At 33.7% G+C, this 21,891-nt stretch overlaps 1 protein-coding gene across 1 annotated transcript; it reads left to right on the forward strand.

Annotated features, from left to right (window-relative positions):
- Nucleotides 1-272: 272 nt before the first annotated feature.
- On the forward strand, nucleotides 273-3,503 carry LOC107953917 (probable L-type lectin-domain containing receptor kinase S.5). The gene is made up of 2 exons (XM_016889361.2): nucleotides 273-1,599; nucleotides 2,483-3,503. Exons 1-2 carry the CDS (start codon nucleotides 294-296, stop codon nucleotides 3,313-3,315), a joined length of 2,139 nt encoding a protein of 712 aa, XP_016744850.1. The 5' UTR covers nucleotides 273-293; the 3' UTR covers nucleotides 3,316-3,503.
- The last annotated feature ends 18,388 nt before the right edge of the window (nucleotides 3,504-21,891 follow it).

Genomic DNA, 21,891 nt, shown 5'->3' on the forward strand with positions numbered 1-21,891 from the left:
CTATAAATTAAAATCTAAACATCTTTCATCTTCTATTTCCGATATTAATCATCAAATCGACTTAAATATAAGATTTGTTCCTCTACTTTTAATGGATACTGATCAACTCTATCAATTGTCGAATCAGAGCTTGCTAGCTGAACTTTTAAAAAAAATTAATAGCCTAATATTTAAATAAAATTTTTAAATAATTTAATAACCATTTTATAACTTTTTAAAATTTAATAACAAAAATATATATTTACTAATAATTTAGTAGTTTACCCATATAACAAATAACATTCCAAAGATCTATGCTGAATATTTGCATCATCTTCTTCATCTTCTTCTTCATTTTTTATTTCCTCTGTACCTTCAGTTTCAGCAGCTGTGGTTTTTCAATAATGAAGGTTCAAGTGTTAAGGCTTATTGGGTTCTTGATTTTACATTCAATGGCGACTATAACAGCAAAAACCCAGACCCTAAAAACAATAAGCTACCAGTTTGGTCCATTCGACAGCTCTTATTACAACACTTTTGCTGTAATGAAACCAGCTACAATCAGCAACGATGCTCTTCAAGTCACACCTGATTCCATTGGTAACTACAGTCTCAATCACAGGTCTGGTCGAATCTTCTTCAACCAAACATTCAAACTTTGGGATGGAGATATGAAGGTAGCTTCATTTAATACCTCTTTTCTTATCAATGTTTTCCGAGTTAATAACTCAGTTCCCGGTGAAGGTGTTGCTTTTTTAATTGCCCCCGACACCGCCATTCCACCGAACAGTTCCGGCGAGTATTTAGGATTAACAAACTCATCCACCGATGGATTACCGTCCAACCACCTCGTAGCCATCGAATTGGATACATTGAAACAAGATTTCGATCCAGATGATAATCATATTGGTCTTAACATCAATAGTATCCGTTCTAACAAGACGGTCTCTTTGTCTAAATTCAACATCCAAATTGCTCCAAATGGAACCAAATTTTACGTTGTTTGGATCGAATATTACAACAGGTCATTACAAGTTTACATGGCGGAACAAGCACAACCTTCTTCACCAACACCATCCAAGCCAGTCGTGCCAGTTTTGAACACTGATATCGATCTCAGTACCTTCGTCAAACAATACTCGTATTTTGGTTTTTCAGGATCGACAGGAGACCATGTTCAGCTCAACTGTGTGCTCAAATGGAACTTGACAGTCGAAATCCTTCCCGGACAAAACAAAAGAAATTGGTTCAAGATCGGGTTAGCAATTGGTGTCCCATTGTTACTTATTTTCTTACTTGGAATTGCTGGATTAAGTTATTATTCTTACAAGAAATGGAAGGCTAGATCTGATCCTAATATATTAGGAGCACTCAAGAGTCTTCCGGGGACACCAAGAGAGTTCAAGTTCAGAGATCTTAAAAGAGCAACCAACAATTTCGACGATAAACACAAGCTCGGCCAAGGTGGATTTGGTGTCGTCTTTAAAGGCTTGTTACAGAAGGAGAATCTTGAAATTGCAGTGAAGAAATTTTCCAGAGACATTAAAGGAAAAGATGATTTCTTGGCTGAACTTACCATCATCAACCGGTTACGCCACAAGCATCTTGTCCCATTATTAGGTAACTTTTTTTACATTTACAAACCCTTTTTCTCCATTGTTTTCATTAAGATTTAGACATTGCCATTAACTACTGACTTTTATTCTGAACATTGGCTAAAAGTAGGTAGAGTAAAATACCTTACACTAAAAAATGGTTGAAAAAAAAAAGTAAATTAGTTATTTTAATTAAAAATTTCATCTGTTTGTACAGTTAAAAATATGTGTGTTTAACAAAATAAACAAACAATTACACATGGCACCTCACCGGATCGTATAAAGACTAGTTTTAAATAGTAAAAATGGCTAAATTTTTCAACAAAAAGACTACTTCACTCTTTAATCTAATGTACATGAACTAATTTGTCATTTTTTTAAGTAGATAGGACAGAATGCAATCCGATTTGAGGCCCTTGTACTAGCAGTCAGATTGCATTTTGCCCTCTCTACTCAAAAGATGGATAAATTAGTCCATATATATTAGATCAAAAAGCAAGTTAGTTCTTTCTGTTAAAATTTCATCAATTTCTATTGTTAAAAATTAGTTCCTATACATTAAAATAACTAAATAATTACGTATAGAATACTATGCATACCTCATTTTGATGTACAGTGATTCATTTAATAGGAAAAATTGATGAAATCTTTAATAGAAAGGACCAATTTGTTTTTTGATTTAACGTATAAAAACTAATTTTCTCTTTTTTTTTAATAGAGAGAAAAAAATATAACCAAACTCTAATACAAGAATTAAATAGTACTTTTACCATAACATTGAAACAAGAAACTTTTTTTTTTTCGTTTTGTCCAATGAAACATCACATGGTATAACATGCAAGTGTTAGGTAGATGCTCTTCTACGAACAGAATAGTTTATTTTACTACAATTTTAAATGAATTTGCAGGATGGTGTCATAAAAATGGTATGCTGCTATTAGTATATGATTATATGCCAAATGGTAGCTTAGATGCTCATATCTTTTGTGGACCGGAGAAGACAACTCTCAATTGGAATTTAAGGTACAAAATTATATCAGGGGTAGCCTCAGCTCTACACTACCTTCACAATGAATATGACCAAAAAGTCGTACACCGTGACCTCAAAGCCAGCAACATCATGTTGGATTCCAATTTCAACGCTCGATTAGGCGATTTTGGGTTGGCACGAGCAATAGAAAACGAGAAAACGTCATATGCCGAGCTTGAAGGAGTGCCTGGCACCATGGGGTACATTGCCCCCGAGTGTTTCCACACAGCAAAGGCCACTAGGGAGTCTGATGTGTACGGATTCGGTGCGGTGTTACTAGAAGTAGTGTGCGGCCAACGTCCGTGGACCAAAATAGGCGAGTTCCAACTATTGGTGGATTGGGTTTGGTGGCTACATAGAGAAAGGAGGATACTTGAGGCAGTCGATGAAAGGCTAGGCAACGACTACATAGCTGAAGAAGCCGAGAGATTGTTGTTACTCGGTCTCGCATGTTCGCATCCTAATGCAAGTGAAAGGCCTAAAACTCAAGCCATTCTTCAAATCCTATCGGGGTCTATGGCCGTGCCCCACGTTCCCCCGTTCAAGCCGGCGTTTATTTGGGCTTCGATGCCAGGACCGGATAGTTTCAGCATCTCGAGCAGCTTGACGAACACGGCCGATATCACTCCGGTCTCATCGGGATGGACTCCACATTATATTAATAGAGATGTCCATGGTGGTGAATTCAGTGATGCTAGCTCTCTTATGTGATAAAAACTAATTATGAATTTCATTCAACATTTATGCTTTAGCTTTTCTTTGTATTAGGAAAATGGGGAAAATCCATTTCCTTTTGCTGTTTTAAACTCTTTTTTTCCCTTTTTATGTTTTGTTGATTTATCTTTTGGGGAGAGATTGCAAATGTACATTTTGGATTACAATATAAATTTTTTATAATATTTTGATTCTGATTCGATTTATATATTCTTTTTTGTTTTTTCCTATTCCGATATCGATTCGATATTTTCTTAATATAATATGATCTCAATCTAATTTGAAATTAAAAATTAATTTATCTCAAATATAACTCAAAAAATTAAAATTATACTCGATTTCGATTTGTTATGTCACAATTTTTATCTTTTATATTTTTAATCAAAATAGAGTAATAATATATTTTTAATAATACTATTAATTATTTTTAGGTATAATTACACTAAAGAAAATATTAATATAAATTTTATTATCATATATTTTAAACTAATATTATAAAAAAATATTTTGGTTATTATCCTAGAGGTGGTGAGGTGAGATAGGTTTTTCCTAAACCCGATCCCAACCCAAATAATTAAAAAATTAAACTTACTCCGACCCACTTCGAAACTCAATGTCTAACAAAAATTCAACCCTATCAAATTAAGTTGGGTTGAAAACCGCCAAGCTTGATTTTTTTTTACCATCTTTAATCAAAGTTATTATCAATAATATTTAAATTCGAATCTCAGTTAAAAATATGTATCCAACATGGGCATACTTGCTTCTTTTTTTTAATTTCATATACTTAATATTATATTTGTACCGTACCCATACCTAAATATATGCCGAAGAAATATGTATATATATATAAATTTGTAGCATAAACATGAAACTGGAAATCTAAGCAACATTCGATTAAATTAGAGATGGATATGGATAGTTGTTGTCGTACTCATGCTGCAAGCTGGATTTGGTCATGTATGCTAACTATATATATATATATGATTATGTTGATAAATTGCAACTTGTACATGGAATCTCATCAAACATACCAAATCATTGTGCTCATAAGCCAACAAAAAACCAGCAGGATCCATCTTCTTTGTTGGCGAATATATCTTTATCCTTATGTCCCCATGTGCATGATGTGCAAACTTGTTTTCCTATCAAAATTCTGATCATCCCTCACCCATGTCATGTCCATTTTTGCTTGTATTATAGTTCATGCAGTTTCCAAGATAGGGGCGAAGTAAAAAACAGGGCAGCCTTGATCTCTCTTACTTTGACCAAGCACACACTAATTCTTTTTCCAATATTATTTTCTTCGAGAAACGGTAAAATTTTTATCTTGTCTGGAAATTTAAAGTCAACATGGAATTCTTCACCAGAATGACAAGTTCAAAAAAGCCTAAAAAATTTGGTAAAAGTATTATGGAAATTTCTGTATTAGAAGTTAAATTATATTTTATTTGTTCTATTAAAAATGGATAAATTAATTAGTTTTTGTAAATTAAATTAAAGGGTAAACTAATCCTTCTATTAAAATTTTTATTCATTTCTTTTGTAAAGTATGGGTTGTAAAAGAAGCAACTGCCACGGGAGTTTCCATTAGATTGTTGCCGACCGGCATAGTGGGCAACAGCCGCTGGATGAAGAGTCTCAGAGGCAGATTGTAACTGTGATTCTTCAGACAAAAGTAAGCCGTATAGATCATCAAATTTCACAGACACTAATCGTGCCTCGATGTTGCGAGTGAAGGGCCGATACTCAGGACCAAGACCCCGTAAAATGTGATCAACAAGATCATCCTCAGAGATCGGTTGATTGAGAGCAAGAAGCTAATCATATATACGCTTTGCACGATCCATGTATGTAACAATCGAATCAGTGCCGCGAGCGAGAGAATGCAATGAATTTTTGAGGGACCGAATCTGAACACGGGACCCGGAGGCATAGGTGGTTTGAAGCTTTGTCCACGCATCAGTGGCAGTAGTTGAACCAACAACTTGAGACAGCACTAGTTCAGAGAGAGAGCCAAAGATCCAGCTTAATACAAGCTGATCTTTAATATACCAGGCCTGGTACGCCGGATTCGGTGCCCCGTTAACCTCTCTCGCCGGAGAGGCAGTTCCATCAACATGACCGTATAGTTGATTGCCATGGAGGATTGGGGTGAATTGAGTTTTCCAGAGAAGATAATTTGAGGGGGTGAGTTTAATGGTGAGTTGGTTGTGGATGGAAGGGAAAGACATAAGCGAGGACATAACAGAGGAGATATTAGCATCGGTGGTTCCCATGGCAGAAAAAGAAGGATCGGGAAAAAAAGGAGAGAGCGGCGTTGAATCCTAAAAGATGGCTAAGCTGATACCATGTAAAAGAGGCAACTTTGGTTTGAATGGCAAGAATACTTTTTCATTGCTTTGCATTACAAATAAATATAAGTGTTTAATTAGGTGTTTGAGATAGAATACAACAGTGGGTTGAATCTTTCAAATTATTCAAAAAATAAACAAATCCAATCCTAACTGATTTGAATTGAAAACAAGAAACAAGCCATGTCAGCTAGGTGAGGAAGTTGACGTGGATTGAGTCAGTTGCTTAACATGGGTGTGTCTGACGGAACAACTAGATAATTACATGTGGAGTGATGTGTGTATCTTATGCTAACTTGGAATGACTAATTCAAATAGAATGTATGAAGTTTTTAACAAAACAAATAGACGAAATTTTTAACAGGCAATGAAATTGATGGAATTTTTTACATGGAGAGACTAATTCAAGTAACCAAACAGTGACACGTCATCACTTAACAATAAAAATAGATGAAATTTTTTTAACAAAATGACCATTACTTCGAGAAATGATAAAAAATTGATAAATTAGTTCATGTACGTTAGATCAAAGAACAAACTGGTTCTTCTATTAAAAATTTCATCCATTTTTACTATAAAATATTAGCATGATTGACAAAACAACTAAACAGCTATACATGACATGACACGTGTGCCTTATATAGACGTAGAGAGACTAATTCAAGTAAAATTAATAGAGTTTTAGCAAAAGAAATAAATAGAATTTTTTTATATGAACGAAGTATTTAAACAATCAAAAAATGACATATTAATACTTAACAGTATAAATTAATAAAATTTAGAATAAAATACGGATTTAGCCATGTAGTTTTAAGAAGAAAAAAAAGTAGAATTTCCGTATTAGGTTTCTTCACATCAGGGTGATTTATGTAGTATCAAAATCCAATTTTGTTGTACATTGGTCGAAGGGAAAGCCAAGTTGGGTTGTTCTTACATGTGAAGATTTTTGTCTGGTTACAGAGACATTGAAATTTGAATCCAACCGGTGCTAATTACTGTGTGACCCACCGCAACTTTTGCAAGGACCACAACCCAGAAAGAGTGATTCAATTTAAAGAAAATAGCAAAATAGCCAGCAAGTTAAAGAGAAAACAATAAATGACTGAATCAACGGTTGTGAAAAATGATAGGTTGAGTGGTTTCATTCTTTAGGAGTAGAGAATCAAAAACAAAGAGGAAGAAGAAACCCCCTAATCCCGTGCCTTAAAATTTTATTATATAAATCAGGTTGGATTCCGAGTCAGATCTCGAATTGAGTTGTGATTATCATATAACAAACTTCAATAAAAAATGAATAAGTTAATAGGAATAAAATATAATTTCATTATACTTTAATCGTCCAATTGTTAGGATACTCCAACATTGATCTCGATCAACGAGATTAAGTCAAGATATTACAAAAGTTGTAATAATTTATATAATTAGATAATGCTTTCTGAAATTTGTGTTTCACAGAACATTATGAGATTTGGATAATTAGTTAATGTTTTATGTAATTAAAAAATTATAATTGTTGTAGGGCCAAAATTTTGCTCGGAGTCCAATAAACAAAATCACTAAATCCAATTACAATAACCCTAACCTAAATTACCAGCCCAGGCCCAAATAAAATTACAAGCCCAAAAAACAAACAAAATCAGAAAAAAAAAAAAAAAAACCTAAGGTTCCCTAACCCTTTTTGCGCCGCATGCCTCATGCGCCTCTGCCTGCTCTCTGCCACAACTCCGTACATGCACACCCTCGCACCTGCAACGACCTGCAGCAATCGCAACAAACGCAAGTAGCAGCAAAGAACAAGAACAACAGCAGAAGACACGAGGACAACATAGAAAAAATAGCAGAAAAAAAACAAAAAAAAAAGAGAGAATGTCTTGAATTTTTCTATTGTATTTTTGGCTATATAAAGCCGTTTTCGGTTTTTGTAAAGGGCCCCCTTTTTTAGGCATTCAATAAACAATATCAAAAAATCAATACTAAAAAAAACGAATCAAAAAGAGAGAAAGAAATCGGAAAGCAAAAACATTTGTTCAAAAGGTGATTGTTCTTCTTATTTTCTTTTTCGGTTGGGATTTTGAGGCCTCGATCTCGGTTAATCATGGGTAAAAAGAGAAAGGAAAAAGGAAATGGAGGTTCTTACCTGTGGGTACGCCGTCGGAGCTCCGTTTCCTCCGCCCAAATCGGAGTTAGACGGAGTTTTGGGGGTTTGGAGGCAGCGAAACATGAGAGAGCCTAGGGTTTTCCGTTTTAATTTTCGTTTTAAAATGAAAGGAGGCTTTTTTTTAAGATTTTTCTTTAATCTTTGTGCAGAGGAAGAAACGTCGTCGTTTGATACCAGTCTGATGGTTTCAAAACTGCGTCGTTTCAAGACTTATTGGCCCATACTCGATGACCCGACCCAGACGAGGCTATGACCCGCCCGTTTTGGGTCCGATGGGTAATTTGCGACTTCGGTCCCTCCAGTTTTTCGACTCATCCAATGCAGCCTTTTGTTTCATTTTATTTTTGACCACATAATTTCTCGCTTGTTCCAGTCTAGTCCTGCACAAAACGCCGCGTTTTGGGGATGGGAAATACTCGTGATCAGTCCCTCGAACTTTTGGCGCGTTTCATTTCAGTCCTCTGGCACCCTGTTTTACTTATTTACAATTTTGAGCCTTATTTTTTAGCCCGATTTTAATCTGATCCTCGGCCTCTTTAAACTTTAATTTTTGTTTTTATTTATTTTTTATATATATACAAATATATATTTAAAAATAAGTTTTATTTAATACTTTATTTAATATTATTTACTTATTTATACATATTTTTTAAATTTCAGATTTTGTCATATACATATACATGCATACATTTTGTAATACACATACATTTTTAATTGATATACATACTTATATATGTTTATATTCTATAATCTATATGCATTTTTTATATGTATATGTATATACATACGTCTTTTATACTTTATAATCTTTAAAAATATATATATGCATACGTACGTTTTTATAACCTATACATATATTTTATAATTCCTAAATACAATTTTTTATGTTTTATCGTTTTAAAATATGTACATGCATCCATATATTTTATAATATATCTACGCATTTTTTTATTTTATAAAAATTATCCGCATATAGATATACATATATCTTCTCACATTTGTAATTTTATTCATCTTCTTTACTGTTATTATTATTCATTTACTTATTTACGTTGTTCATTATCATTTCAAAAGGACATTTTAATTCTATCCGTTTATTTACTTGTTATTATGTGATTGATTCGTCTCTTATATTTATTTATTTCATTGTTGACGGTTGTTTGTATTATTTATGCTTAACTTGTCGTATTCATTATTGTTTTGTTATACATATTAACACCATACATCAAAAAGAAATTTTTCTAAATAAGGCAATGTTTTGCGTTTGGAAAATCGAGAAAACGTGCCCTAACTTACTGGGCTTCGATTTTTTTTTCGTTGATTCTAAGTAACCAAATACCTTTTTTAATTCAAACATACAAATTTCAAATAAAAAACTCATTCTCGGGAATTCGACACGTTGTGTCCTAACGCATTGGATATGACATGTTATTTTCTCGAGACGAGGATTTTAAAAATAAAGGCAGTATTTGATATTTAGGAATTTTGTGAAATCGAACCCTAACTTATTGGGTCTTGATTTCTCATTTGACCTAGATAATCGGAAATCCTTCTCAAAATGCATGGGTTTTAAAAGTCAAGAGATAAATTTAATTTTGAGGATTTAAAACGTTGCACTCTAACTTACTGAGTGTGACAATTTATTTCTTTGAAATAGGTAAGCCTTATCATCCAATTCATTTTATTCAAGATAAAAGGATCGTATTTTAAAATCTTTTCAAAATTTCGACATTAAAATATTAAACAATCAATTCGGTACCAATTTTGGGCGTCACGAGGGTGCTAACCCTTCCTCGTGCGTAACCGACTCCCGAACCCGTTTTCTCAAAATTCGCAGACCTAAAATCGTTTTCAAGGTGATCCAATCACACTTTCAATAAAATATCGGTGGTGACTCCCATTTTATTTTCAAAGTCGATTCCCTTTTTTACCAAATTTTAAAAAATGGTTTCGACAGCTTGGTGACTCCACTGGGGACGTAAGAGAGTCAAGCCGTAAATTGATTGTTTTCTGTCTTATTATCGAAAAATGATTTGAAAAATTACGATCCTCTTTTTGCATTTGTTTGTATAAATTACTGTTTCGTACCTTAGCATCATACTGCATAAGACTTTTTAGTCTTGTCCTTGTAAGTGGGAGTGTGAAGCTACTCCTTCGTGAGGTTTTCACCTCCGTGCAGGATAGTGAATCACTTTTGGGATACATCCGTACCTATGTCTTCGTGAGATTTTCATCTCCGTGCAGCCATAGGGAAATGTATTCCCCTGAACCGAACTCGGTCTGTATGAGCCTATAATGGGTGAAGATCGAGGAATCTGCTGGTTCGGGTACCTTGACTTTAGAACCAACCCTTATATAGTGGACTTAGGAACTTAACCTAGGTAGAGGCACTCCAAATCCCTAGTGGTTACCTGATTAGGTACTTTCTGTTTTCCTTATTTGCTTCTATTTTGTACTAACCCCTCTTGTTGTGTTTTGATTATGATTGCATTGCATTTGCATCTTAGGAAAGAGATATTGATTCAAGTCCGATTACTAAATTAGAAAGCTTGTCATGGAATACGAATTCCTTGATAAAGTGGAAAACAATACGACTTCCCGAATATATTCTGAGAAACACAAGAAGAGCGATGGAAGAGTTCGTGACCTTGCTTCGTGGCTTGAGGATTCAAGGCGATTATCTGAGAGTCTTCGATGTTCCAACCCCCTAAAGAAGCTGGCGGGCTTTATGAAAAGGGGCAGGTGATGGATCGCCACCAAGATCAAGAGAAGGAGCTAGCAATGGCATCTATTGGCGAGATTACCTCAAACATGCGCATAAAGAAGAAGATAGATGTTGTTTCTTCGAATATGAGGGAGAGGCTGTACATGTATCCGTTTTATGTAAAGGAATTTGCTTTCTAGAAAAGTTTCCTAAATGTAATTGAATCAAAATCAATGTCTCTCTAGGCATTCATTTTATGTATCTGCATTACATGCATTAGAGTCCATTGAAATGTGCTAATTGAGAAAATTTATTTCAGCTAATCTGGAAACCGACAAAAGCTCACCCATTAAGCATCAATACGGTACTTGTCGAAAGACTAAAGAAATGGACCAAAGATTAGAGAAACTGGAGCAAATGCAAAAAGATATGCCAGAACGGTTACAAGTGCAAATGCAAGAGCGGTTAGATAAAATCCATAAAGACATGATGGAAAAATTGATCAAGGCTCAAAAAGATGCGATGGCTAAATTGACCCATCTACTGACTAAGGGGGTAGATAAAGGGAAAGGTCCTATGGTAAATGATGAAGAAGAAGACAATGATAGACCTATCTATCCTCTAGGCTTTACGCCTCTACATGCACAGATTCAGACTGAGGTACCTCCGCGCAGATCCTTTGTTTCAATTGAGCCTCAGCGGTTTCAAACTGATGTTTTAATACCGATGAACTTTCAGGCTGGATCAGGTTCCAATCCTAGAGATAACCCAGTGAATCTTGTTATTCCTGATTTCGATGAAATGACTGAAAAAGAGAAGGCAAACGTCGAACTGTCAAAACAATGGGAGGACAGGTGTAAATGGTTGGAGGAAAAATTCAAAGCCTTGAAAAGCGCCGATAGTCACCATGGAATCGATGCGAAAGATCTGAGCTTGGTTCCAGACTTAGTACTCCCTCACAAGTTTAAGATGCCTGAATTTGAGAAATATAGTGGGACCAGTTGCCCAGAAGCCCATATCAGCATGTTCTGTAGGAGAATGACTGGGTATATTAACAATGATAAGCTATTAATACATTATTTTTAGGATAGCCTCATTGGGGCAGCGTCGAAATGGTACAATCAGTTGAGCCGTACCGAGATTGGTTCATGGAGGGACCTATTACAGGCATTCATGAAACAATACGGTCATGTAACGGATGTGGTTCCCGATAGAATCACCTTGCAAAAAATGGAAAATAAATCGAATGAATGCTTTAGACAGTATGCACAGAGGTGGAGAGAGGTTGCAGTCCAGGTTCAGCCACCCCTCTTGGAGAAAGAGACGACAATGCTCTTCATCAATACACTGAAGGCCCCGTTCATTACGCATATGTTAGGAAGCGCAACAAAAAGCTTTTCTGACATAGTTATGAATGGTGATATGATTGAGAATGCTATAAGAGCCGAAAAAATTGAGGTGGAAGAGAATGATAAGAGGTCAGCCTCAAGGAGAAGAGAAAATGAGGTGAACAACACAGGTTACTCAAGGTCAGGGGTCGCTAGCCAACAAGGTCTATCAAGACAAGAATCTTATGTGAAACAAGGCACTGAGAACCTCCAGTTCACATCAATTCCGATGTCGTATAAGAAGCTGTATCAAAGCTTATTCAACGCACGCATTGTTGTCCCTCTCTACACGAAACCTCCACAACCTCCGTACCCCATATGGCACGACATAAATGCACAATGCGAATATCATGCGGGAAATATGGGGTATTTCATAGAAAACTGCATTGCCTTTAAAAAACTGATTGAAAGGCTTATCAGTATGGGCGTTGTTAAATTTGATGATTCCTCCAGTTTTGAAAATCCGTTACCCAATCATAATTGATAATAGAGTGAATGCAATGCATGGAGAAGAGTGGGAGGTGTTCACATCGACGAAAAGCAACTGAAGAAGGGACATTGTTGGATATCCGCTCATATAAATTTGGGAGTGTTCTAAGTAATTCGACTGCGGAAGAAAACCCTATAGTCTCTAGAGCTTTTTAAAGTAATGTTCAGAACATTTTTGTTGTTTTTAGCCTAAAAATGATAGAATTTTCCTTTGTGAAATAGGCTCATGTCTGAACGTTATTATTTTAATGAAATACATCTTTGTAATTATTGCTGAGCCAATATTTTCATTCTTTACGAATAATTCCAGATTCTTTCATTCTTTTGAATTTTCTTCTAAATTGTTATTCATTCATTCATAATCATATGGTACAAATAATTATTCATGAATTTATACATTCTTTTGTATATTCTTCGGTGCTTATTATGGGTCCCCGGATATCAATGACATGAATGACACTGCTACAGACTCAGATTTTCCTCTTGAGCGAGGCATGTGTTTAGACGGATCTCATAACTTTGAAAATGACAAAGATTGTAGCTTATCTCCTGACTTGTTGAGGATGGTTGAACAAGAGGATAGACAGATCCTACCTCACAAGGAATTATCAGAAATTGCGAGCTTGGTGAAGATTAGAATTGACCTGACCGCAAAAATGAAGTGAGACCTCATTAAGTTACCTCTAGAGTTCAAAGATATCTTTGTAGGATCATACCAGGATATGCCCGGGTTAAGTACTGATAATGAAATTTGCACAATAGAACGATGTCAAAATTTGTATGAACGATGTAATTCTTTGTCGGGGCAATGCCTTTCTTGTTAACTCAGTATAGCTTTGCCCGTTTGAAGTCGAGTTTTTATCTCTTCAAGTTTTGTTGGATTTTATCCTGATTGAAGAGGAGGATCCAAAGCTTTCTATCGTAGTTACGCCCCAAAAGGCTCTATGAAAGAAACCTGATACCAAAGAGGGTTTTTTCGCATACAGGATGAAAGTGAGAAATCTTATTCTGATCGAAAGGGTTCAGATTTGAAAAGAAAAAAGAAAAAAGAAAAAAAATCAAAGTCAAAAGAAAAAAAGAGAAATCAATCAAAGTCAAAATAAAAATATGAAAAAGAGAAAAAGAAAAGAAAAGGAGAGGCCAAGGCGAAAACCCAAAAAGGGCGCTTTGTGACCAAATATGGTTTTGAGTTGAAAACCTGAAAAGGGCGACTCAAATTTCGAGCAAAATGGGGCATGGGCATCACCATTATCGAAGACTTCTAATGGGCACTGCTTCACTATTGAAATCATTAATTACTTCATCAAATGGATAAAGGCTACTGCATGCGTCAATATCATCATATGCCGATATAGAATTCCAGAGAGGATAGTATTGGAGATTGCATTGAACTCGAATGACAGCACGATAGCTGAGGATTTCAAAAAAAATGAAATTAAAAATGAAAATAAAAAATGACGAAAAAGTAAAAATGGAGAGGCTAAGGGGGGAAAACCTGCAAAGGGTGCCTTAGGCCAAAGGGGATTTGAGTTGAAAACCCGAAAAAGGCGACTCAAATATTGATTAGAATGGGGCATGAGGTAATCAAAGCAACTCGAATCTTGACCAAATTGGGCATGTGGTGATCTTGCTATGCCTGAATCAACAGGAAAGGATAGGCGACATCTTAGGGCATCGACAAAGCACTGTAGATCTCCTAAACACATGTCCAACTCAAAATGGTCTTCAGAAAGTTTGTACAGAGAAGTTCAAGCTGCGATATCTGGGGCACCCAATTTTCATATTATTTGTTGTTCTTGGAATATTTTTTTCCTTTCCAAGATATACATTCCCAATTAATTTCTTTGTCATCATTCTTTACTATTTTCGATAATTTGTTCTTTCGAGCTATGCTCAGAACCAACTTTATTCTTATCCATTGTTATGACCTTTTTGCAAACATGTTGCATTGGAATAATGATTAATGGAATAATAAAACTTTCACAAAGGAAGTTTTGCATATCACTCTGAAAAGTTTCTAAATAATATAAGGACCTGAAACAGGACTATTGTTTAGAACACACCAAATTTAAATGTTAGAAATTTGAGAAGGAAGAGTCTAAGTTTGGGCTATCTCTTTGGATTTTGTGGTCAAATACATTGATTGAACAAAATGACAAGATGTCATAAACAAGAAAGCGATGATCACCGGGCAAGAGGAGGAGGTTACCTCGGAGAAGAGAGTCTTCATCTACGCTTAAGTCTTTGGTATGACACCCTGAGAATGGTGTAAGAAACCAGAACGATTCAGATCCTGTATCCTTGAATTGGGATAAGAGAGGATTGAGGAAGAGCCATATTTCTACCCTTGGATTGCAGTGGGAGAATGATGGCACAAATTGTGCGCCCTAATGGATTAAACTTTGAGGTTTATAATGAGGGGCAACCTGGCTAAATGTTTCTTCAGAAAAGCCGGTCAAGCGAGAAGGCATTACAGCACGTCAGTTACAAAGCCTTAATAAACTTCGAGTAATGACAACCTAAGCGGGATCATTCTCGAAAAAAATAAAATTCTGCATTCATGCAAACACCATTCACACATGTCTAGTTAGGAGCATTTGATTCACTTTAATCATGCCATCCTAATCATTAAGCATAATTAGGTTCATTATACAGGTCATGTTCCCCAGAGAGCAGATCAGTGAAAATAAAAAATAAAGCCTTGCCTCCATCGGTTGCAGTGGAGCTGGTTAAAGATAGCAGATCTTGCCTTCCTACGTTAACAGCGAAGCAGATCGAAAACAAAGCCTTGCCTCTATCGGTTGCAGTGGAGCTGGTTAAAGATAGCAGATCTTTCCTTCCTGCATTAACAGCGAAGCAGATCGAAAACAAAGCCTTGCCTCCATTAGTTGCAGTGGAGCTGGTTAAAGATAGCAGATCTTGCCCTCCTGCGTCAACAGTGAAACAGATCGAAGATTACAAGTCCTATATCCCTGGCCAGCAATGGAATAGGTTGGAGAAAACAAGTCTTATCCCCCTGAAGTCACAGTGGGGCAGACTGAAGAATCGAATCCTATCTCCCTGATATTACAGTGGAGTGGATTAGGAGTGAGCAAAACTCGATTCGACTTGAAAAAATCGAAAAAAATTTGAATTTCGAGTTAAACGAATCGAGTTATTCGAGTTAATCGAGTTATTCGAATCAACTCAAATTTTTTTTTTCGAATTTCGAGTTCGAATCGAGTTGAGTTTTCAAATTCGAATAACTCGAATAATTCGAATAATTCGAATATCAAACTATAATATTTTACATTTTTACCCCAACTCCCAAACCTTTTTACTTTTTCCTCAAAACTTTTACTCCTTCCCACTTTCCCCCCAAAACTTTTACTCCCCTCCCCTCCCAACCCCCCAATCTACCCAAAATCTATTTCACACCAAAATTTTACTCTCCCATTTATTTTTTCTCAAAATTTTACTCTAAAAAACCCCCAAAATTTTTACTCCCTCCCACTTTTCCCTTAAATCTTTTATTCCCTTCCCATCCCACCTCCCATCTATCCCAAACCCTCCCCCTCCAAATTTTTTTAATATTTTCACTCCAAAATTTTACTCCCCTATTTACTTTCCCTCAAACTTTTATTTCCCAAACTTTTTATTTTTCTCTAAACTTTTACTTCTCACCCTTTACTCTCAAATAAAAAATCAAAATTATCCAAAAAAATCACTAAACATAAATAGTAATAATTTTATTTATATCTACTATTTATATTATTAAATTAAATTTCACATTTTATATTATTTATATTATTGAATTGTTTAGTCATATTGAATATTTATATTAAAATTGAATTATTAATTATGCCATAAAATATTCGTGTTAAAATTTTATATTGGTATCAATTTCACATTTTATTTTTAAAATAACTTTTATTAAAAATTATATTTTTACATTTAATATATTTTTTAATTCTAAAATAAATAGTGACAAGAATCTAAAAATAATTGAAACAACTAAGCAAGCAAAGAAGCTAACCAATATATAAAAAATTAATAAATAAATTATGAAGTGATGAAAGTTAATAAAAAATTTGATTAATGTGGACAAATTTTATTACGATGGGTGACAATGGTTACAAGCACCCAAAATTATTTTTTAAAATTTAACTCGAACAAATATATTCGATTCGATTCGATTCGAATTTTATCTCACTCGACTCGATTTGAGAAAACTTCAAATAAAGTTAGGATGATAAAATGAGATTCGAAAACTCGATTAACTTGAAAATTTTCGATTCGATCAAATGCTCACCCCTAGAGTGGATCGAAGCGCCAATTCCTATACCTCTGAAGATGCAGTAGGATGGAATTGAGCCACTTGAAGAAGAAGAGCACCAAGGGCCAAGCACGACCGGGCAAAATCGGTCCTCCTTAGTCTTTGCTCTATTCTCGTTACACGACAATGAGTAAAGAGGGGCAGCTGTAGGGCCCAAATTTTGCCCGGAGTCCAATAAACAAAATCACTAAATCCAATTACAATAACCCTAACCCAAAATACCAGCCCAGGCCCAAATCAAAAATTACAAGCCCAAAAAATAAACAAAATCAGAAAAAAAACCTAGGGTTCCCTAACCCTTTTTGCGCCGCATGCCTCCTGCGCCTCTGCCTGCTCTCTGCCACAACTCCGTACATGCGCACCCTCGCACCTACAACGACCTGTAGCAATCGCAACAAACGCAAGCAGCAGCAAAGAAAAAGAACAACAGTAAAAGACACGACGACAACATAGAAAAAATAGCAGAAAAAAACAAAAAAAAACAAAAAGAGAGAATGTCCTGAATTTTTATATTGTATAACAATATCAAAAAATCAATACAAAAAAAACGAATCAAAAAGAGAGAAAGAAATCGGAAAGCAAAAAAATTTGTTCAAAAGGTGATTGTTCTTATTTTCTTTTTTGGTTGGGATTTTGAGGCCTCGATCTCGGTTAATCGTGGGTAAAAAGAGAAAGGAAAAAGAAAATGGAGGTTCTTACCTATGGGTACACTGTCGGAGCTCCGTTTCCTCTGCCCAAATCGGAGTTAGACAGAGTTTTGGGGGTTTAGAGGCGGCGAAACATGAGAGAGCCTAGGGTTTTCCGTTTTAATTTTCGTTTTAAATTGAAAGGAGGCTTTTTTTTATTTTTCTTTAATCTTTGTGCAAAGGAAGAAACGTCTCCGTTTGATACTAGTTTGATGGTTTCAAAACGGCGTTGTTTCAAGACTTATTGGCCCATACCCGATGACCCGACCCAGAGGAGGCTGTGACCCGCGCGTTTTGGGTCCGATGGGTAATTTGCACCTTCGGTCCCTCCAGTTCTTCGACTCATCCAATGCAGCCTTTTGTTTCATTTTAATTTTGGCCACATAATTTCTCGCTTGTTCCAGTCTAGTCCTACACAAAACGCCGCGTTTTGGGGATGGGAAATACTCGTGATCAGTCCCTCGAACTTTTGGCGCGTTTCATTTCAGTCCTCTGGCACCCTGTTTTACTTATTTGCAATTTTGAGCCTTATTTTTTAGCCCGATTTTAATCTGATCCTCGGCCTCTTTAAACTTCAATTTTTGTTTTTATTTATTTTTTATATATATACAAATATATATTTAAAAATAAGTTTTATTTAATACTTTATTTAATATTATTTACTTATTTATATATATTTTTTATATTTCAGATTTCGCCATATACATATACATGCATACATTTTGTAATACACATACATTTTTAATTGATATACATACTTATATATGTTTATATTCTATAATCTATATGCATTTTTTATATGTATATGTATATACATACGTCTTTTATACTTTATAATCTTTAAAAATATATATATGCATACGTACGTTTTTATAACCTATACATATATTTTATAATTCCTAAATACAATTTTTTATGTTTTATCGTTTTAAAATATGTACATGCATCCATATATTTTATAATATATATACGCATTTTTTTATTTTATAAAAATTATCCGCATATAGATATACATATATCTTCTCACATTTGTAATTTTATTCATCTTCTTTACTATTATTATTATTCATTTACTTATTTACGTTGTTCATTATCATTTCAAAAGGACATTTTAATTCTATCCGTTTATTTACTTGTTATTATGTGATTGATTCGTCTCTTATATTTATTTATTTCATTGTTGACGGTTGTTTGTATTATTTACGCTTAACTTGTCGTATTCATTATCGTTTTGTTATACATATTAACACCATACATCAAAAAGAAATTTTTCTAAATAAGGCAATGTTTTGCATTTGGAAAATCGAGAAAACGTGCCCTAACTTACTGGGCTTCGACTTTTTTCGTTGATTCTAAGTAACCAAATACCTTTTTTAATTCAAACATACAAATTTCAAATAAAAAACCCATTCTCGGGAATTCGACACGTTGTGTCCTAACGCATTGGATATGACATGTTATTTTCTCGAGACGAGGATTTTAAAAATAAAGGCAGTATTCAATATTTAGGAATTTTGTGAAATCGAACCCTAACTTATTGGGTCTTGATTTCTCATTTGACCCAGATAATTGGAAATCCTTCTCAAAATGCGTGGGTTTTAAAAGTCAAGAGATAAATTTAATTTTGAGGATTTAAAACGTTGCACTCTAACTTACTGAGTGTGAAAATTTATTTCTTTGAAATAAGTAAGCCTTATCATCCAATTCATTTTATTCAAGATAAAAGGATCGTATTTTAAAATCTTTTCAAAATTTAGACATTAAAACATTAAACAATCAATTCGGTACCAATTTTGGGCGTCACGAGGGTGCTAACCCTTCCTCGTGCGTAACCGACTCCCGAACCCGTTTTCTCAAAATTCGCAGACCTAAAATCGTTTTCAAGGTGATCCGATCACACTTTCAATAAAATATCGGTGGCGACTCCCATTTTATTTTCAAATTCGATCCCATTTTTTCCCAAATTTTAAAAAATGGTTTCGACAATTGTATTTGAAAATTTCTTAATAATTGGATTTGAATGGAGAAACACTATTTTTTAGTAAGATTTGTAATTAATGGTTTCACTTCTTCTATTCTTAAAAAGAGAGGGAGAATTACAGAAAATAATTGGTGATGGTGATTTTTGGTTTAAAAAATATATATATATATATCCATGTTATAGTAGTTAAACACCAACTTAGAATTCAGAGAATATAAATACCAATGCACCATACGAAAGTTGTATAATAATTTATGTAGCTTTTTCTCCTTTTGAATGGTGGTCCAATTAGCTTTTTGGACCTCCTTCCATTGGGCTATTTTTTAGTTCTGTTTTAGGCCTCGTGTGGGCTTTGCAAAAGCACAAGGCTTAGTGCTGTTTTGCTCAATTTCCCGTTTACATTTTAATTTTTAATAGTTTTCTAAATTTAATTTTAAATTTATTGTTCATAAAATTTTCATATACTTTAATTTTTTAATTACTCAATTTTATTAATTAAAATATATAAAATAATTGAGATTAAACTTCGAAAAAATTATTTAGATAAATATCAAAATTATAATGAATTTTGATCGCGGTAATCTTACTATCTACATTTTTTAAAATAAAATAAAAAATTATTCTAATTCCAAAAGTTTTAGAATTAGATATTTTTGTTTAATATATAAAAGGGTGTTTTATTTTTCAAGCAAACAAGCCGGGAGATTGCTGGCAGCATTATATGAGTTACAATTACAAGGTTTTGTATTAAGTGTCAAATTATATTATATTTTATGATCCTTGTTGTTAAAAAGTACAAATTACTTACACAGATATCCACACCCCACACACCATCGCTCTTTTCTCAAATATTCAAACTTGAATTAACCATTAGATTCAAAACTTAAGATGGTTGGTCCATGCATGTGAAGCATTTAAGGTGTAAACAGTTTAATGTTAAATTATTGAAAGTTGATGGCTGGAATCCGATCACAAACAATGGATTTAAATTGAAACCATTTTTTAATGTATAATTAAATAAAATTGGTTTTGTAAGGGATGAAGCGCAAATTTGTAAAGATTTTCCATCACATTTAAACAATTTATGTTCAACATAAATAAATAACACTCCAGTGCTTCTCATTCTATGAATGTCAACTAAACTTTTTTATTATGTTTCCTACATTAAACCTATTTTGATCTGGTTATTCTTTAATAATAAAAACTACTTTTGAAACTTTCTAATCTATTTTAATTACTAAATCCAGTGAATTACTCACCAAAAAAAAAGTTATAATTTAATTCAAAAAATTTTATCTCATTTTAAAACTGTATAATTTTATCTCGATTTTAGATTCATCAAGAATTAGAAAAATCATATTTTTTTCCCATAAAAGAAAATCAAATTTTGGCATTATAAAGTGATAATGAGCGGACTAATTAAAACATATATATCCAGAATTGTATGAAAATATTGACCCTAATAGGGCAAGCCATCTAGAGGCAAAAAAGCAAATAACCTGAATTCGCTTTGTCACCAAATTAACGTATAATAATTGTTTTCAAAAATAATTAAATATTGTTATTATGACTAAAAAACACTTTTTAGCCCTTTTTTGATTCATCCTTATCTTTAATTCAAAGGTTATCCTTTCATGAAAGCCCACCAATGCCAAGTCCCCCAGTTCTCATTAAGACCCACAATCTCTTTGCACTTTGATGGTAATGATTGTGACATTTAATTAATATGAAAACCCTACACCCACTATTTCACCTTATTGCCCCCAAATCAAATTAAAGTTGATTGTGATTTCAACGTTGGTTTGGCCAAATCATTTACTTTTTTTTAATCATTTTGTTACTCTTTTTTCGAATACTCTTCAATTGAATCTACACAGCATTTGGCTCATTGGTAAAAGATATTCATCCTATCCTGGGATTAATTTATGGGTTTTGCTTGTGTAATAATTTAGGGTGTGAGTTTTTTATTCGGTTAAATTACTTTTTTAAATGAAAAAATTCACATGAATTATCACACAAATTTTTACATCAATCCAGTTAAAATTTATGTTATTGAAACTGGACTGATTAGATTGAAAATCGATTGATGTATCGGTTTAAACAAATAAATCGATTTGTCTTTGAACGAATCATGTAAAATTAGTAAAAGAATTGGAAATATGGACAAAAATTGGCAGTGAATTGACTTTATATATTTCTTAATTTTTATCAATTTATTTAATTATTATTTGATTAACAATCAAATCGATTAAATCCAGAATTAAAACATTGATCTAATTAGTTTAAATATAAATTCATTTTCTAAAACATTGATTCAAACAAAATAATTTAACAAAATTTTAAAGTCCGGAAATAAAAGTAATAAAAACATAGAGCCAAAAGGGAGAAAAAAGAAAAAGGTAAAACTAGCTTTTAAAAAATTGTATTTTCCCACTTTAATTTTCCAAAAAGGTCCATCATGAAATCATACATATAAATTTGGAATCTTGTACAAAATT

Source organism: Gossypium hirsutum, chromosome D07, assembly GCF_007990345.1.
Source record: "Gossypium hirsutum isolate 1008001.06 chromosome D07, Gossypium_hirsutum_v2.1, whole genome shotgun sequence".
Classification (NCBI taxonomy): Eukaryota; Viridiplantae; Streptophyta; class Magnoliopsida; order Malvales; family Malvaceae; genus Gossypium; species Gossypium hirsutum.